Genomic DNA, 15,176 nt, shown 5'->3' on the forward strand with positions numbered 1-15,176 from the left:
TTACTCTGCCGCCCAGGCTGGAGTGCAGTGGCACGAGCTCAGCTCACTGCAACCTCCGCCTCCTGGGTTCAAGTAGATTCTCCCACCTCAGCCTCCTGAGTAGCTGGGATTACAGGCATGCACCACCACACTGGCTAATTTTTCTATTTTTAGCAGAGATGGGGTTTTGCCATGTGGGCCAGGTTGGTCTTCATCTCCTGACCTCAGGTAATCCACCTGCTGTGGCAAGTGTTGGGATTACAGGCATGAGGTACTGTGCCTGGCCCACTTGCTTTTATTTAATGACTTGCTAGAAAACAAAAACAAAAAACATTAGCACTTACATGTGGCTCCGTGATGTCTTTCTGGTAATTCTGGAAACTTTTTGGGTTATAGAATTTGAAGAATCTATTTAGAGCTATAGAACTCCTCTTAATCCTCCTCAAATTGTACTCAACAGATTTATTCCTTGCTCCCTAAAACCTATCCTTAGAAATTGCAAGTTAAGAATTCACCCACCACTGCCCACTGTTCCAAAAAGCTTGACTGAATCTCATTAATGGAAAGTAATGTAAAACTCTCCATAGGAGGCATTAACATACTTGTTTCTTCCAAACCTTCTGATTTCCACTATTTGTAACCAAAATATATTAGGAAACAATAATTAAGCTTTAATGCTATTGCCTGGCCCCATCTAACTATGATCTTTTAATTGTGGAGACATGGCAGTTCCCTGGAAGACCACAGCCTTAGGAGACTAGCAAGCCTGGCTAGATCACTGGTTCTGATAGTTATTTTGCTGTATTAATTTACCTAACTTTTCTGAGTCTGCGTTCTCATCTGTAAAATGGGTGTATGACTTATGATAGGGAGCTACTTGAAAGACAAAACATCTGACACAGAAAAGGCTAGATTAAAAACCTTTAGAGACCCAAAGCAGCAGGGCTATTGTGCCCAAATCACTCAAGGTATTCGTAGGAAAGAACACAAACTGAGGAAGGTTTAATAAAGGACTATTTACAAAGACATGGACAGAGTACAGGAAAATCAATGAAGAATAATGGCATAATCCAGGGCTGGTAACTGAGTTGACCAGGTTGGTCTCAAACTCCTGACCTCAGGTGATCTGTCTACCTCAGCCTCCCAAAGTGCTGGGATTACAGGCATGAGTGACTGCGCCCAGCTTGAGTCTTTTTTTTTTTTTTTGGAGACGGAATTTTGCTCTTGTTGCCCAGGCTGGAGTGCAATGGAGTCTCAGCTCACTGCAACCTCCACCTCCTGGGTTCAAGCGATTCACCTGCCTCAGCCTCCCGAGTAGCTGGAATTACAGGCATGCGCCACCACACCCAGCTAATTTTTGTATTTGTAGTAGAGACAGGGTTTCACCATGTTGGCCAGGCTGGTCTTGAATTCCTGACCTCAGGTGATCTACCCATCTTGGCCTCCCACAGTGCTGGGATTACAGGCATGAACCACTGCACCCCGCTCTCAAGTTCTCCTTCCTTTTCCTAGATGTGAAGGAGCAAAGAGTAGGAGCCAGAAGCTAGAGGGGGCTGCTTGATAAGAGCTGTGGTCTTTGGTAAAGGGACACAGACAGCCCATGTGACCTGGCAATGAGAAAGCCAGAGTACTCTGACCATCTTTTCCTCATGTCTTTTCATTTTCTTTGGATATTACTAATTGGATAAACACAAGCTCAAGTCAGAGGGCAAGGGAGCCATTCATGCAGTCCATGTGGGTCAGCACCCACTGGGGTCCAGAGTGGGATGAAGAGGGGTTCTGAAAGGCAAAAGAAGACATCCAGTATAATCTCTCCCTGAATGTAATTCAAACTACTTATTACACAGAAAAATCGTGTGTATGCTGAAAGTAAAATAACCTGTTTCCAGAATTTCTGATTGTAAAATTCTGAGTTCTTCTATTAAAACTGCGTTTTTCTCAGTCTTTTTGGTGCCCCTGCTTCACTGGTGCCTTAAGCACATTTGGAGAGCCTGAGGGCAGCCCTGAGCATGGTGCCTGGACTAGCGTGCCTCAAAAGTAGGGACTGAGGAAGTCTCAAGTTCATTCCTGAGTGCTGACTCTAAGAGTCTCCGAGAGAGTTTTGAGAATGTAGAACTGATTTAGAATGAATCTCAGGATTTTTCTGTTAGGATCTATAGATTAGGAATTAAGGAACTGGATTTTCTTGAATTTGAAAAATCCTATGATAGTATAACTTTGCATAAGCCTACTGAATAATAGGAAAGTTTTTAGTTTCTTATCAAAGAGAATAAAGTGAATCAGGACATCAATTTCACATTGACATTTTTATTAACGCCAACTGTTTTTTAATTATTATTTTTTTAAAACAATAGCACAAAAATGTTTCAAGGAAGCAGTCTCACAATCTGATGACCTTCTGAAATACAGTTAAGCCACACCAAATATGAATTTATGTTAATAACACAAAAAAAAATTTAAGAAAAAAAGAAAAAGGTAGGGAAAGAGGAAGGGAATGAGATTTAGATTTAAAACTCATTGGATTAAATAGGTGAGGCTCGTTAGTAGGATATACTGTTGAAGCAAACAGTGGCACACACAGGCTTACAGTCTGTTTTTTAAACCAGTTACCACTAATGTAGAAGCCCTGCAGCAGTTACCACTGACTTCTTGCACACATAAAATGAACCAGGAGAAACCAGTGTTGACACTGTTATGAAGAGGTTCAATAGTTGGCTTGTCAGACAACTAAGACCATTTTTAGCAGAATAACTCATTCAGAAAGGCCTGGCTGAAGATTTTTTTTCTATTGTCTCACCTGTGTGAATTTCAGGGTTCTTATAAGTCATCTTTAAAAAGAAAGAAAAAATAATGTGTATCAGTTTCTCTTATTTAACGTGGCTATGAAAGATGTTTCCTTATTATTTCTTTATCTCTAAGAAGGACACTGGGGAATGGGGGTTGGGGTGGAACTAAAGGGAGGAAAAAAACCAGAACAGGGTAGGTTTTTTAACTTTTTTTTTTTTTTTTTTTTTGGCCAAGGGGTCACAAAGAAGGGAAGGCAAGGAGGAAAACTACAATCCTTGGTTCAGATTGAGTTATGCAGGAAAATATATCTTCCTGGCTAGTCCCCATGCCAAAAAAAAAAAAAAAGCCACTTGGAATTATGCACTGACTCCAACTATGTTATGCCAGCTATCAGCCTTTTGTGTTTAACCATTCCCAGAAATGGATGCCACCCTTGACTTATAGGCTGCTTGCAGAAACCACTTCACAAAAATCCTCTTTACCAAGAAGCCTCTAGTTTCCTTTTGGTAAGTTATAAAAACAGAACATCTGTCATTAACAGTAGAGTGTTAAATACTTTTAACCACTGACAAGGCTTCAGAAAGTTTCACAGTTTCGTTATGCTCTATTTTATTACTATCATATTTACATTTTTATTTTTTATTTATTTTTTGCTGAATTGCTGATTTTCCTTTTTCAATAGAATTTAATTCTGGAGTGTGAGCAGGAACCAGTTAACTACATTCATTGTCCAACCCCCACTGGTTTGAAAGAAGACTCCAAATTCTTGGCATATGAATCAGCTGTTCGATAGCTCCACCTTATCCCTGCAGCGAAGCAGCAGAACCGCCAATGGCGGCACCTCAGGATTCACACTGTAGGTAGTGAGGCCTTCCGCTGAAGGAGGTACTGGTGGATGCTCTCAGCATCTCGCTTTAGCCAAGCAGCATTCAGCAGAATATTTTCACAACACTGCTGGATGGTGCGCTCAGCTGAAGGAGCTGGGTGACTCTCGAAGAAAGCCTGGTATAAAACAACCAAGAATGCAGGATCATTACTAGCAATAAGAAGTTAATATTACAGGTTATGAAAAAGTAACCACTGGTCTATATGAAGGATGCATAACCTTCAGGCATGAGAATTTGCCACTGCCACCCTCAGGCTAAAAGAAAACAAGCAACTGCCTATAGGAATTCTCCCCTTAAATATTATATGCTTAACAGCCTCATCAAAAGTTAAGAAAGAGACAGAACCTACTGCTTTTCTTTTAGGCTAATTGTGTAGTGGTAAATATAGTCTTTGGACTGAAGACTTGGAACTTGAATCTAGGCTTTGTCATGTACTAGCTTGTGAATGAGAAAATTAACTGTTCTAAGTCTCAGTTTTTTCAACTATGAGAAAATATTTACTCCAGAAGATTAAAGAGACAATCCATACAAACATTTGACAAAACACCTAGCACAGAGTACTTAAGGATTCAACACATTTTGGCTGCTTCAAATAAAGATTAATTTGTAAGAGATGATAATACAAAGAAGTTTAAATTGCTGCTGTGCCCTAATAATTTAACATCCCAGAGTCTTTTTTTTTTTTTTCTGAGATAGGGTCTCACTCTGTTGCCCAGGCTAGAGTGCAATGAAGCGATCATGGCTCATCGCAGCCTCAACCTCCTGGGCTCAAGTACATCTCCCACCTTAGTTTCCTGGGTAGCTGGGACCACAAGCATGCACTCCCAGGCCTAATTTATTTTTCCTTTTTGTAGAGATGGGGTCCTAGCATGTTGCCCAGACTAGTCTTGAACTCTTGAGCTCAAGCAATCCTCCCACCTCACCCTCCCAAAATGCTAGAATTACAGGAATCCAACATTTTTAATATAGTAAAACAATTTCTAAGTTTATAATTTATCACAATGCTTAATGATTAAAAGTTGATAAACTTTTGAGATGGTTTCACAGAAAACAAAGCAACTCTTAAACACCAACTGGCAAAATGATGGGGCTTTTCCTTTGAATTAGTCACCACAGGAGTGAAAGACAGAATGACTAATCCATCTGATTAAACATAGACCTTTTAGAAATCAATAACCTTATTTACAGAGATGACAATTGCTACTGTTCCAAGACTCCTAAACATGGTTCAGTTCTCAGGGCCTCAAGTCTTTTTCCCTTCCATCTCAGTAAGTAGTACCAACATTTACACACCAGAAACCTGGGGATTATCCTGGCTCGTTTTATGCTCACAACAGAGAAGCCAATCAATAAATATTGTTGAACTAATGGTTAACAAATTCAAGCCCCTGAATCTCCTTCATTACTCTGTCTCCTCCACTACTGCCACGACCCTACTGTAAGCTATTCTATCATTCTTGCTGGGAGAGTTAGCTTCCCAACATCTTCTCTTCCTCATTCCAAACTATTATCTACATTGCAGCCAGACTGAAATTTTTATAACACAAATCAGATCAAGTCACTGCCTTGTTTATAAAACATCTGAAGGCTTTCCATCTTTTTTTTTTTTTTTTTTTTTTTTTTTTTTTTTTTTTTGAGGGGGTTTTTTTTTTTTTTTTTTTTTTGAGACGGAGTCTCACTTTGTCGCCCAGGCTGGAGTGCAGTGGCCGGATCTCAGCTCACTGCAAGCTCCGCCTCCTAGGTTTACGCCATTCTCCTGCCTCAGCCTCCCGAGTAGCTGGGACTACAGGTGCCCGCCACCTCGCCTGGCTAGTTTTTTTGTATTTTTTAGTAGAGACGGGGTTTCACCGTGTTAGCCAGGATGGTCTCAATCTCCTGACCTCGTGACCCGCCCGTCTCGGCCTCCCAAAGTGCTGGGATTACAGGCTTGAGCCACCGCGCCCGGCCGGCTTTCCATCATTTTTAGGAAATTTTTTTTTTTTCTTTTTGAGACAGAGTCTCACTCTGTCACCCAGGCTGGAGTGCAACGGCATGATCTCAGCTCACTGCAACCTCTGCCTCCCGGGCTCAAGTGATTCTCCTGCCTCAGCCTCCCGAGTAGCTGGGATTACAGGTGTGCACCACTGTGTCCAGCTAATTTGGAGTTTCACCATGTTGCCCAGGCTGGTCTTCAACTCCTGACCTCAGGTGATCCACCCACCTCGGCCTCCCAAAGTGCTGAGATTACAGGTGTGAGCTACCATGCCCAGCCATTTTTAGGAAATTCTTACGGCCCTGCATGATGTCTTTCTCTAAACAAAAACACAGAGATGCTACAGTACGTTATCCCAACACTATAATTACAATCAGGTTATTGTTTTTACTTACTAGATTGAAAAGTGAAGAGTAAACAGTGTTTTCCTTACCTTAACCTCTCCAGCCATTTTATCAACTGCAAATCCCTCAACTGATAGCTGTAAAACAATGGTTTTAAATAGTAAGTGAAACTAAAAGAGGCTGGGAACAAACTTCCATTTACCCTAAAAACAAATCATTATGTTCTCTGCCAACTTCAGTCTGTTATAAAGGATGTGTGATGGGAGATGGAGAAGTCCTTAAATAAAGCCAGTAACTATTTAAGGAAACTCTTTGTTTTTTTTTGAGACGGAATTTCACACTCATTGCCCAGGCTGGAGTGCAATAGCCTCATCTCACCACAACCTCCACCTACCAGGTTCAAGCAATTTTCCTGCCTCAGCCTCCCAAGCAGCTGGGATTACAGGCGCGTGCCACCACGCTCAGCTAATTTTTGTATTTTTAGTAGGGACAGGGTTTCACCATGTTGGCCAGGCTGGTCTCGAACTCCCGACCTCAGGTGATCCATCCACCTTGGCCTCCCAAAGTGCTGGGATTACAGGCGTGAGCCACTGTGCCTGGCCATAGGAAACTTTTAAAGAGCAAAGACCACAATGTATGGGTGTAGTGAATCATGGATGTCACTCAATAATATCCATGATTAGCAAGCTACTCAAAATTTTTCACATACCTTTATTAGTCTGGATATTAAGAATCCTCCCTGGTATCGGTTATAAAGTTCTTCCCAATTGTCCTTTATGAATTTCCAAGCAGCTTTCCTTCCATGCTTGCTGCCTCCAGCTACTCCACCAATTACCGATACAGTGTCCTGTGGACGTACCTCTTCCTAAAAAAAGAAAGAGCTAAAAGTCTAGTGTACCAAAAACATATTCTGGTACCAGAAAGTGCAACATACTGTTGACACTGAAGTAATCACACTGAAGACACTTATTCCTTGTTTTAGGAATAACTGGCACCAGAAGTTCTCAGCAAAGAGGATAATGTTTAACCTAAAGATCAACCAAAATAAGAATGAGGTACTGAGACAGGTTCAGACAGACAGACTGCTCAACAGATACTTGCTTAGGAGCCTATAGGTTTAAGAAAGGAAGAGACACAAAGTAAGCAAAGGCATAAGCCAGTTTCCCAGTTTTCAAGAATCCCTGTCCTCACAGTTTCCATTCTGGAGAGAGAATTCTGATTCTCGCCACTAGTGGGAGAAAAACAGAAGTCAGTAACAAAAACTCAAGCCAGTTGATCTGGAAAAGGAAGCTTTAGTTAGGGTTAAGGCAGCTCAAGAGGATCAGAGCTGAATCAGAGACACTTGTCACAGATGGCTAATGATTCACTCTAAATGCAGTTTTCACTATAACTTACTGAAAGTGCAAACGTGAGGACTTTTTGAATCAGGTCAGGCAAAAGAGTAGCGCCAAGGACTCTTTCGATTCGGTTTTTCTCTTCTTGCATATCTGCTTGTTTATGAAGCTACAGGAAAAAAGATAAAGATTGGAATAGTTAACTCTCCCTTGGATGTTCTGTATATAATTACATGAGCTTCTTCCCCAATAAGGTAAAACTTAGGTTCTATATTCTCACTAGGTAAGAATGGCAGAACATTACATTAACAAAAGAGAATACTTTTCAAGATGCTTTGGGCTGGGTGCAGTGGCTCACACCTGTAATCCCAGCACTTTGGGAGGCCGAGGCGGGTGGATCACCTCAGGTCAAGAGTTCGAGATCAGCCTGGCCAACATGGTGAAACCCCATTTCTACTAAAAATACAAAAAAAAATTAGCTGGGTGTGGTGGTGCCCACCTGTAATCCCAGCTACTCGGGAGGCCGAGGCGGGAGAATTGCTTGAACCTGGGAAGTTGCAGTGAGCCGAAATCGTGCCACTGCACTCCAGCCTGGGCAAGAGCATGAGACTCTGTCTCAAAAAAAAAGAGAAAAAAAATGATGCTTTGGCACTAAATTTGTCATCTGTTGTTACACTAAGTAAATCACTAGATGTAAATGCTCACCAGATGAACAGCCTGTCATTAGTTCAGACTAGTTTAACATCAAGATCTAAGAGGTAAAATCTATCATAGCCAAAAATTCTTTATATTATTGATATCTGGCTAATGTTCTGTGTTAAAAGAACAAACTAATCATTAGTAATCTTATACCAGTTCATCAAATTAATTTATAATAGTGAAAAACTGAAAATGAATACTGTAAGTACTTATAAAAATGCATTATTTAAAGTTACATTTTAAGAATATCTCATGATACAAACATGTTCTTATATTTAAGTATATGTAAGAAAGTAGATAAAGGAGAATGATCCTAAATTTAAAAATATATATATATATTTTATATATATATATATGGCTGGGCACAGTGGTTCACGCCTGTAATCCTAACACTTTGGAATGCTGAGGTGGAGGTTGCAGTGAGCCTGTATTGTACCACTGCACTCCAGTCTGGACATCAGAGCAAGACTGTTTCCAAAAAAAAAGGGGTGGGGGAGAACCCCTGGAAATACATCAAAATGGTAGTATTAATTAATGATGGTTTCTGATCAGTGGGATTATGCATCTTCACACTTTTTAACTGCAAAAGCAGCACATACTGAATGCAGAATATCTGAAAGACAGAGAAGCATAAAGAAAAAAATAAAATTACTACTATATGTACATTATCAAATCTGGAATGAGAGCATGTTATACATGCTGTTTTTGCTACCTGCTTTTTAAATTACAGGTAAGTTTTATTTTCCTCTTTACACTTTTCTAGTCTCTAAATCTTCCATAGTAAATATATAAAATATTTTTTTCATAATCAGAAACAAAATGTTATAATTCTTAAAAATTAGAACTATAAATGTATAAGAGCTATGTCTCCAAGACAATTTAGACTCTTTTGATCTTTTCTACCCCTTAAGATTTAACACTGACCAGAGTGTCGTGTCTGGAGACCTCATCAAAGCTCTCAGTTTCTTCTTCCTTTCCTTTGGACACTTTTTTTTTTCCCAATAAACAATTTTATAAGAACTAGAGATGGGGTCTCGCCATGTTGACCAGGCTGGTCTCTCTCTCTCTCGCTCTTTTTTTTTTTTTTTTTTTTTTGAGATGGAGTCTCGCTCTGTTGCCCACGCTGGAGTGCAATGGGGTAAGCTCACTACAACCACACCTAGCTAATTTTTCTATTTTTAGTAGAGCCGGAGTTTCTCCATGTTGCCCAGGCTGGTCTCGAACTCCTGGCCCCAAGTGATCCTCCCATCTCAGCCTCCCAAAGTGCTGGGATTACAGGCATGAACCACACCAAGCCTGGCCCCTTTCGACTCTTGAGAAGCAGTGCAGTAAAACAGAAAGGACCTTGGGAGATCTGGATTCTACTCCCAGTTTAGCCTCTAGCTGTGTGATCTTGACTAAGTCCTTAATCCCTCTGGGTCTCAGTTTCCCCATGTGTAAAATGATGTGGGTGGACAGATAATTTCTAAAGCCCTTTTCAGCTCCAATATTCAAGGTCTGAACCTCTGGCTTTCAGGAAGCATCCTCCAAAAAGAACCTGTTATTCGAGTCCACTAGATGGCACTCTAACACCATATTTCAAATATACTTTGAATTAATGTTTTTTAACCCTGCCACATTATTCCTAAATTACCATCATAAGACAACCCTCCTCTTCTCTTACCAAATGGCTTCTTGAAGAACCATGATTCAGCCTTCATTAGAGCTATTTCCATAGTGAAGCTGATTATCGTGAACTCCCTTGTGTTAAATAAATGCAAACTCTTAATAAATACACATACACGTGGAAAATCTTAAAAGTGCCATGACATGAAAATGTCAAAGTATCTGCCATGAAATTTTCAGAACCCCTATTTTTTTCCATATCATCGTGGAGTAGATGAAAAAAAAATCAAATATCCCGTTTCATACATATCATTTATAGTACACAGGTTCACAGAATATTAAGACTGAGAAGGGACCTAATGGTCAGGTGGAAGGTAAACCCAAACTTTATTTTTTTTAGGGTCTTTTTTTAGACAGGGTCTTGCTCTGTCACCCGGGATGGAGTTCAGTAGTGCAGTCATAGCTCACTGCAGGCTTGAACTCCTGGGCTCAAGAGCTCCTCCTGCCTCGGCCTCCTGAGAAGCTGGAACTACAGGTGCATGCCACCATGTCCAGCTCTCCCAAATATAACTCTTATATTCTTAGAAAGTAGGCCAGGCATGGTGGCTCACGCCTATAATCCTAGCACTTTGGGAGGCTGAGGTGGGCGGATCACAAGGTCAGGAGTTCGAGGCTAGCCTGGTCAATATGGTGAAACCCTGTCTCTACTAAAAATACAGAAATTAGCTGGGTGTGGTGGCAGGTGCCTGTAGTCCCAGCTACTCGGGAGGCTGAGGCAGGAGAATCACGTGAACCCAGGAGGCAGAGGTTGAAGTGAGCCGAGATCATGCCACTACACTCCAGCCTGGGCAACAAAGTAAGACTCCGTCTCAAAAAAAAGAAAGTAAACCTATTACAACATGGGTAAAGCAGTACATTTTGAGGCACAGTTTCTTAAAGTTTATCTTTTCAGACATCCTAATCATTTTTCAGAGGATTTGTTTAAAACCAAAATATCAGAATTTAGATCTGCAATTATCATTAGGCTATTTCTACAATGAAGCTGATTATCATGAACTCCCTTGAAGTCAGAAGAGTGTTGTTAATCCATGAAAGGTAGAGATAGTAAAGCACATCCCACTCCTGTCCTAAGCGTGGATCTTTTAACAAATGGGTTTTTAGGCACGCTGTGCACATTTTATTTAATGATTAAAAAGTAGATTCGGCTACCTCCACTTCTCATGTAGCCAGTACACTCAAGCCATTTCCTTATAGACCGGTAACTATGGATAGGGACTGGAGATAGCATTTGCTTCACAGTACTACTGTTGATTCAAAGTTTCAAACAGATTGCTGCCATTATGAGGATATGGAAAGTTTTATCTATATTTTGTCTAAGTCAGAGTTTAATTATATGCTAACTACCCTGGGAAAACTAGAGAGGCTATGAAGGCAGGTGAATTAATTTCTTGTCTATTAATAAAGGACCCCGGCATAGCTCAAATGCTTGAGACACTTGATCATCATCTGTCTATCCCTTTTCTAAGCCCAAAAACAAACCTCCTAAGCACAGAACCTAAGCACAGAAACAAGCCTTTTGCTTACAACGGGCAGAACCCCAAGTTTACACTGAAGATAAAATTTAAAGAAAGTGACTTGTTAATCAAAACGAACATTATTTCAGTGTTAAAATTTCAGCTGGGCAGAGTAGCTCATGCCTGTAATCCCAGCACTTTGGGAGGCTGAGGTGGGTGTATCACTTGACCCCAGGAGTTTGAGACCAGCCTGGGCATGGTGAAACCTTGTCTCTACAAAAAACACAAAAATTAGCTGGGTGTGGTTATCACACTCCTATAGTTCCAGCTACTTGGAAGGCTGAGGCAGGAGGATCACTTGAGCCTGGAAGGCTGATGCTGCAGTGATCCATGATTATGTCCCTTTAGCCTAGGTGACAGAGTGAGACCCTGTCTCAAAAAAAAAAAAAAAAAAAAAGATTTCAGATGTATAAAGTTAGTAAAAAAGGTAGGGAAAAGTAAGATGTCTTTGGCATCATACTGATAATACTGATATAATAACATATATAGACATACAATTCTCTCAGTTTTAAAATACTTGCATGTCTACAATATGCATTTTTCTTTTCTAGGACTTTTTTTTTTTTTTAAACCATTTAGAGGTGTACTGTGTGTCTATCCAAGTTCAAAAGCAGGAAATGGGAGTCTTCTCAAATATACTTACTTTTAACATAATGTCTAAAGTAGTGCCATCACCATGCTTTAAAACAGTCAGATAGACCTACAAGAGAATACAGGTACAAAAAATAATTCATTTGATTAAATATACCTTGTTTCAAGTATTCTAATACTAAGAAAAGACAGAAAGCCAGTAAACAATATTGTAAATGTTGGCCGGCTGCGGTGACTCGTGCCTGTAATCCCTGCACTTTGGGAGGCCGAGGCAGGCGGATCACCTGAGGTCAGCAGTTCGAGGACAGCCTGGCCAACATGGCGAAACCCTGTCTGTACTAAAAACACAAAAATCAGCTGGGCATGGTAGCAGGCGCCTGTACTCCCAGGTACTCAGGAGGCTGAGGCAGGGAGAACTGCTTGAACCCAGGAGGTGGAGGCTGCAGTGAGCCGAGATCGTGCCACTGCACTCCAGCCTGGGTAACAGAGTGAGACTCCGTCTCAAAAAAAAAAAGTAAATATTATAAATGTGGATATTACACACGAACTGTAGTTAAGGAGCTAGCAGTGCCTGTCAGCAACCACAAAGGTAAATGGCATGTTGTACCAGCAGAGCACAGCAGCTATCATGGGTATGTGCACAGCTAATCACATTTCAGCACTGCAATGCTGACTGAGAAACTTTAAACAAATAAGAAGATGGCTATAAACCACTTAAATGGTATATATTAAAATAGAGTTAGATGTGGTTTGTGGGTCAGTTCTTAGGTCAGTTTTGGCACTTAAAAAAAGTTCCAAGCCGGGCATGGTGGCTCACACCTGTAATCCCAGCACTTTGGGAGGCCAAGGCAGGTGGATCACCTGAGGTCAGGAGTTCGAGACCAGCCTGGCCAACATGGTGAAACCCTGTCTCTACTAAAAATACAAAAATTAGCCGGCCGTGGTGGCAGGTGCCTATAATCCCAATTAGCCAGGAGGCTGAGGCAAAAGAATCACTGGAACTGAGGGGACAGAGGCTGCAGTAAGCCAAGTAGCCACTGCACTCCAGCCTGGGCGACAGAGCAAGACTCCATCTCAAAAAAAAAAAAAAGTTCCATGCTTCACAAAAAGATGTAGTTACCTATAAGTTAAGGGAATTTATCATGAAAACCTACAGGACTCCTCAGATCAGCAGAGAGAATCTGTTTTCCTTCCACGTGGTCCTTAAACCGACGACGGGCTTCTTCTAACGTTGCCTTATGTCCTGCTTTTCCTAGTTTTCCCAGAACCAAGCCCCTCAGGAGTGCATCTAGATGACCTGATTTGAGAGGTAAAAGAAACATAAGACTACTTAAAAAGCCTATTTTTATAAATTTGTCATCTGGATATCTTATAATTGTGCTATACCAACTCTATGGTCTTGAACAAACACACTCAATTAACTTAATACCTGAGAGAATACTTGTTTTACGTTTATCAAATCGTAAGAGTGATATGCTAAACAGACTAGACAAGCAAATAAAGTTGCTGACTTTCTCTGCAGTCACAAATGCCAACTATCTGAATTTACTAAATGTTTACTCAGTCTAGTTAACTACTCTGCTAAGGATTATGTGTGAAAAGGACAGGCTTACATCATGTAGTTTTGACCTAAGGTTCAAAGAAAGATCACATATCGTACTAGTATGTTCTATGTATAATAAATTGAAATCTTAGATTTTAAAAATGAAAATCTGATGGGTCCATTCCTCCAAGACACCCAAATAGCCAATAAACATAAAAAGATGTTTAACATCATTAGTCGTTAGGAAAATGCAAATCAAAACCACAATGAGATACCAATTCATACCCACTATGATGGCTATAATAAAAAAGATAATAATACCAAGTGTTGGCAAGGATGTGGAGAAATTGGAACCCTCAAACACTGCTGGTGGGAACACAATATGGTATAGCCACTTAGAAAATCAGTCTGGCAGTCCCTCAAAAGGTTAAACATACAGTTATGGTCAGACACAGTAGCTCATGCCTATAATCTGAGCATTTCTGGATGCCAAGGCAAGAGGATCACTTGAGCCTAGGAGTTCAAGACCAGCCTGAGCAACACAGCAAGACCGTTTCTACAAAAAACTTAATAATTAACCAAGCATGGTGGCATGTGTCTGTAGGCCTAGTTACACAGGAGGCTGGGGAGGGAGGATCGCTTGACTCCAGGAGGTTGAGGCTGCAAGGAGGTTGAAGCTGCAGTGAGCTATGATCACACTACTGTACTCCAGCCTGGGCACAGAGCAAGACCTTGTCTCTTTTTTCTTTTTTTTGAGATGCAGTCTCGCTCTGTTGCCCAAGCTGGAGTGCAGTGGCATGATCTCAGCTCACTGCAGCCTCTGCCTCCCAGGTTCAAGCAATTCTCCACCTCAGTCTCCCGAGTAGCTGGGAATACAGGGGTGTGCCACCACGCCTGGCTAATTTTTTGCATTTTTAGTAGAGACAGGGTTTTGCCATGTTGGCCAGGCTGGTCTCGAACTCCTGACCTCAGGTGATCCACCCAAGTTGGCCTCCCAAAGTGTTGGGATTACAGGTGTGAGTCACTGCCACCCAGCCGATCGTCTCTTAAAAAAAACAAAAGGAAAGACGAGTGGTGGCTCACGCCTGTAATCTCAGCACTTTAGGAGACCGAGGCAGGTGGAACATGAAGTCAGGAGATCGAGACCATCCTGACCAACATGGTGAAACCCCATCTCTACTAAAATACAAAAAATTAGGTGTAGTGGCATGGACCTGTAGTCCCAGCTACTCGGAAGGCTGAGGCAGGGGAATCACTTGAACCTGGGAGGTGGAGGTTGCACTGAGCTGAAATCATGCCCACAGCACTCCAGCCTGGAGACAGAGTGAAACTCCGTCTCAAAAACAAAACAAAACAAAACAAAACAGTCATCATATGACTCAGCAATTTCGCTCTTAGATATATATCGAAAATAAATGAAAGCATATGTCTACACAAAAACTTGTATACAAATGTGAATAGAATTCATAATAGCCGAAAAGCGGAACCAGTCCAAATGTCCATCAGTTAATGGATAAATAAAATGTGCTATGTATCTACACAGTGGAATATTGTTCATTTGTAAAAAGGAATGAAAGGGGCTGGATGTGGTGGCTCCTGCCTGTAATCCCAGCACTTTGGGAGGCTAAAGTGGGCGGATCACCTGAGGTCAGGAGTTCAAGACCAGCCTGGCCAACATGGTGAAACCCCGTCTCTACTTAAAATACAAAAATTAGCTAGGCGTGGTGATGCAAGCCCGCAATCCCAGCTACTCGGGAGCCTAAGGCAGGAGAATCTCTTGAGCCCAGGAAGTGGAGGTTGCAGTGAGCCGAGATCACGCCACTGCACTCCAGCCTGGGCGATAGAGCGAGACTCTGTCTCT

General features: G+C 41.3%; 1 protein-coding gene across 1 annotated transcript in view; it reads right to left on the reverse strand.

Annotated features, from left to right (window-relative positions):
• Positions 1-2,266: 2,266 nt before the first annotated feature.
• Positions 2,267-15,176, reverse strand: part of LOC105542973 (puromycin-sensitive aminopeptidase) — a 122,511-nt gene continuing 109,601 nt past the window's right edge. The window contains exons 18-23 of the mRNA XM_011984696.1: positions 12,927-13,069; positions 11,825-11,881; positions 7,365-7,472; positions 6,679-6,834; positions 6,059-6,106; positions 2,267-3,768 (exon numbers count right to left, since the gene is read on the reverse strand). Coding sequence (XP_011840086.1) covers positions 3,616-3,768; positions 6,059-6,106; positions 6,679-6,834; positions 7,365-7,472; positions 11,825-11,881; positions 12,927-13,069 — 665 coding nt within the window. The 3' untranslated portion in view covers positions 2,267-3,615. The remainder of the gene's footprint in view (positions 3,769-6,058; positions 6,107-6,678; positions 6,835-7,364; positions 7,473-11,824; positions 11,882-12,926; positions 13,070-15,176) is intronic.

The sequence above is a fragment of the Mandrillus leucophaeus genome, unplaced genomic scaffold (genome assembly GCF_000951045.1).
Source record: "Mandrillus leucophaeus isolate KB7577 unplaced genomic scaffold, Mleu.le_1.0 Scaffold272, whole genome shotgun sequence".
Taxonomy (NCBI): Eukaryota; Metazoa; Chordata; class Mammalia; order Primates; family Cercopithecidae; genus Mandrillus; species Mandrillus leucophaeus.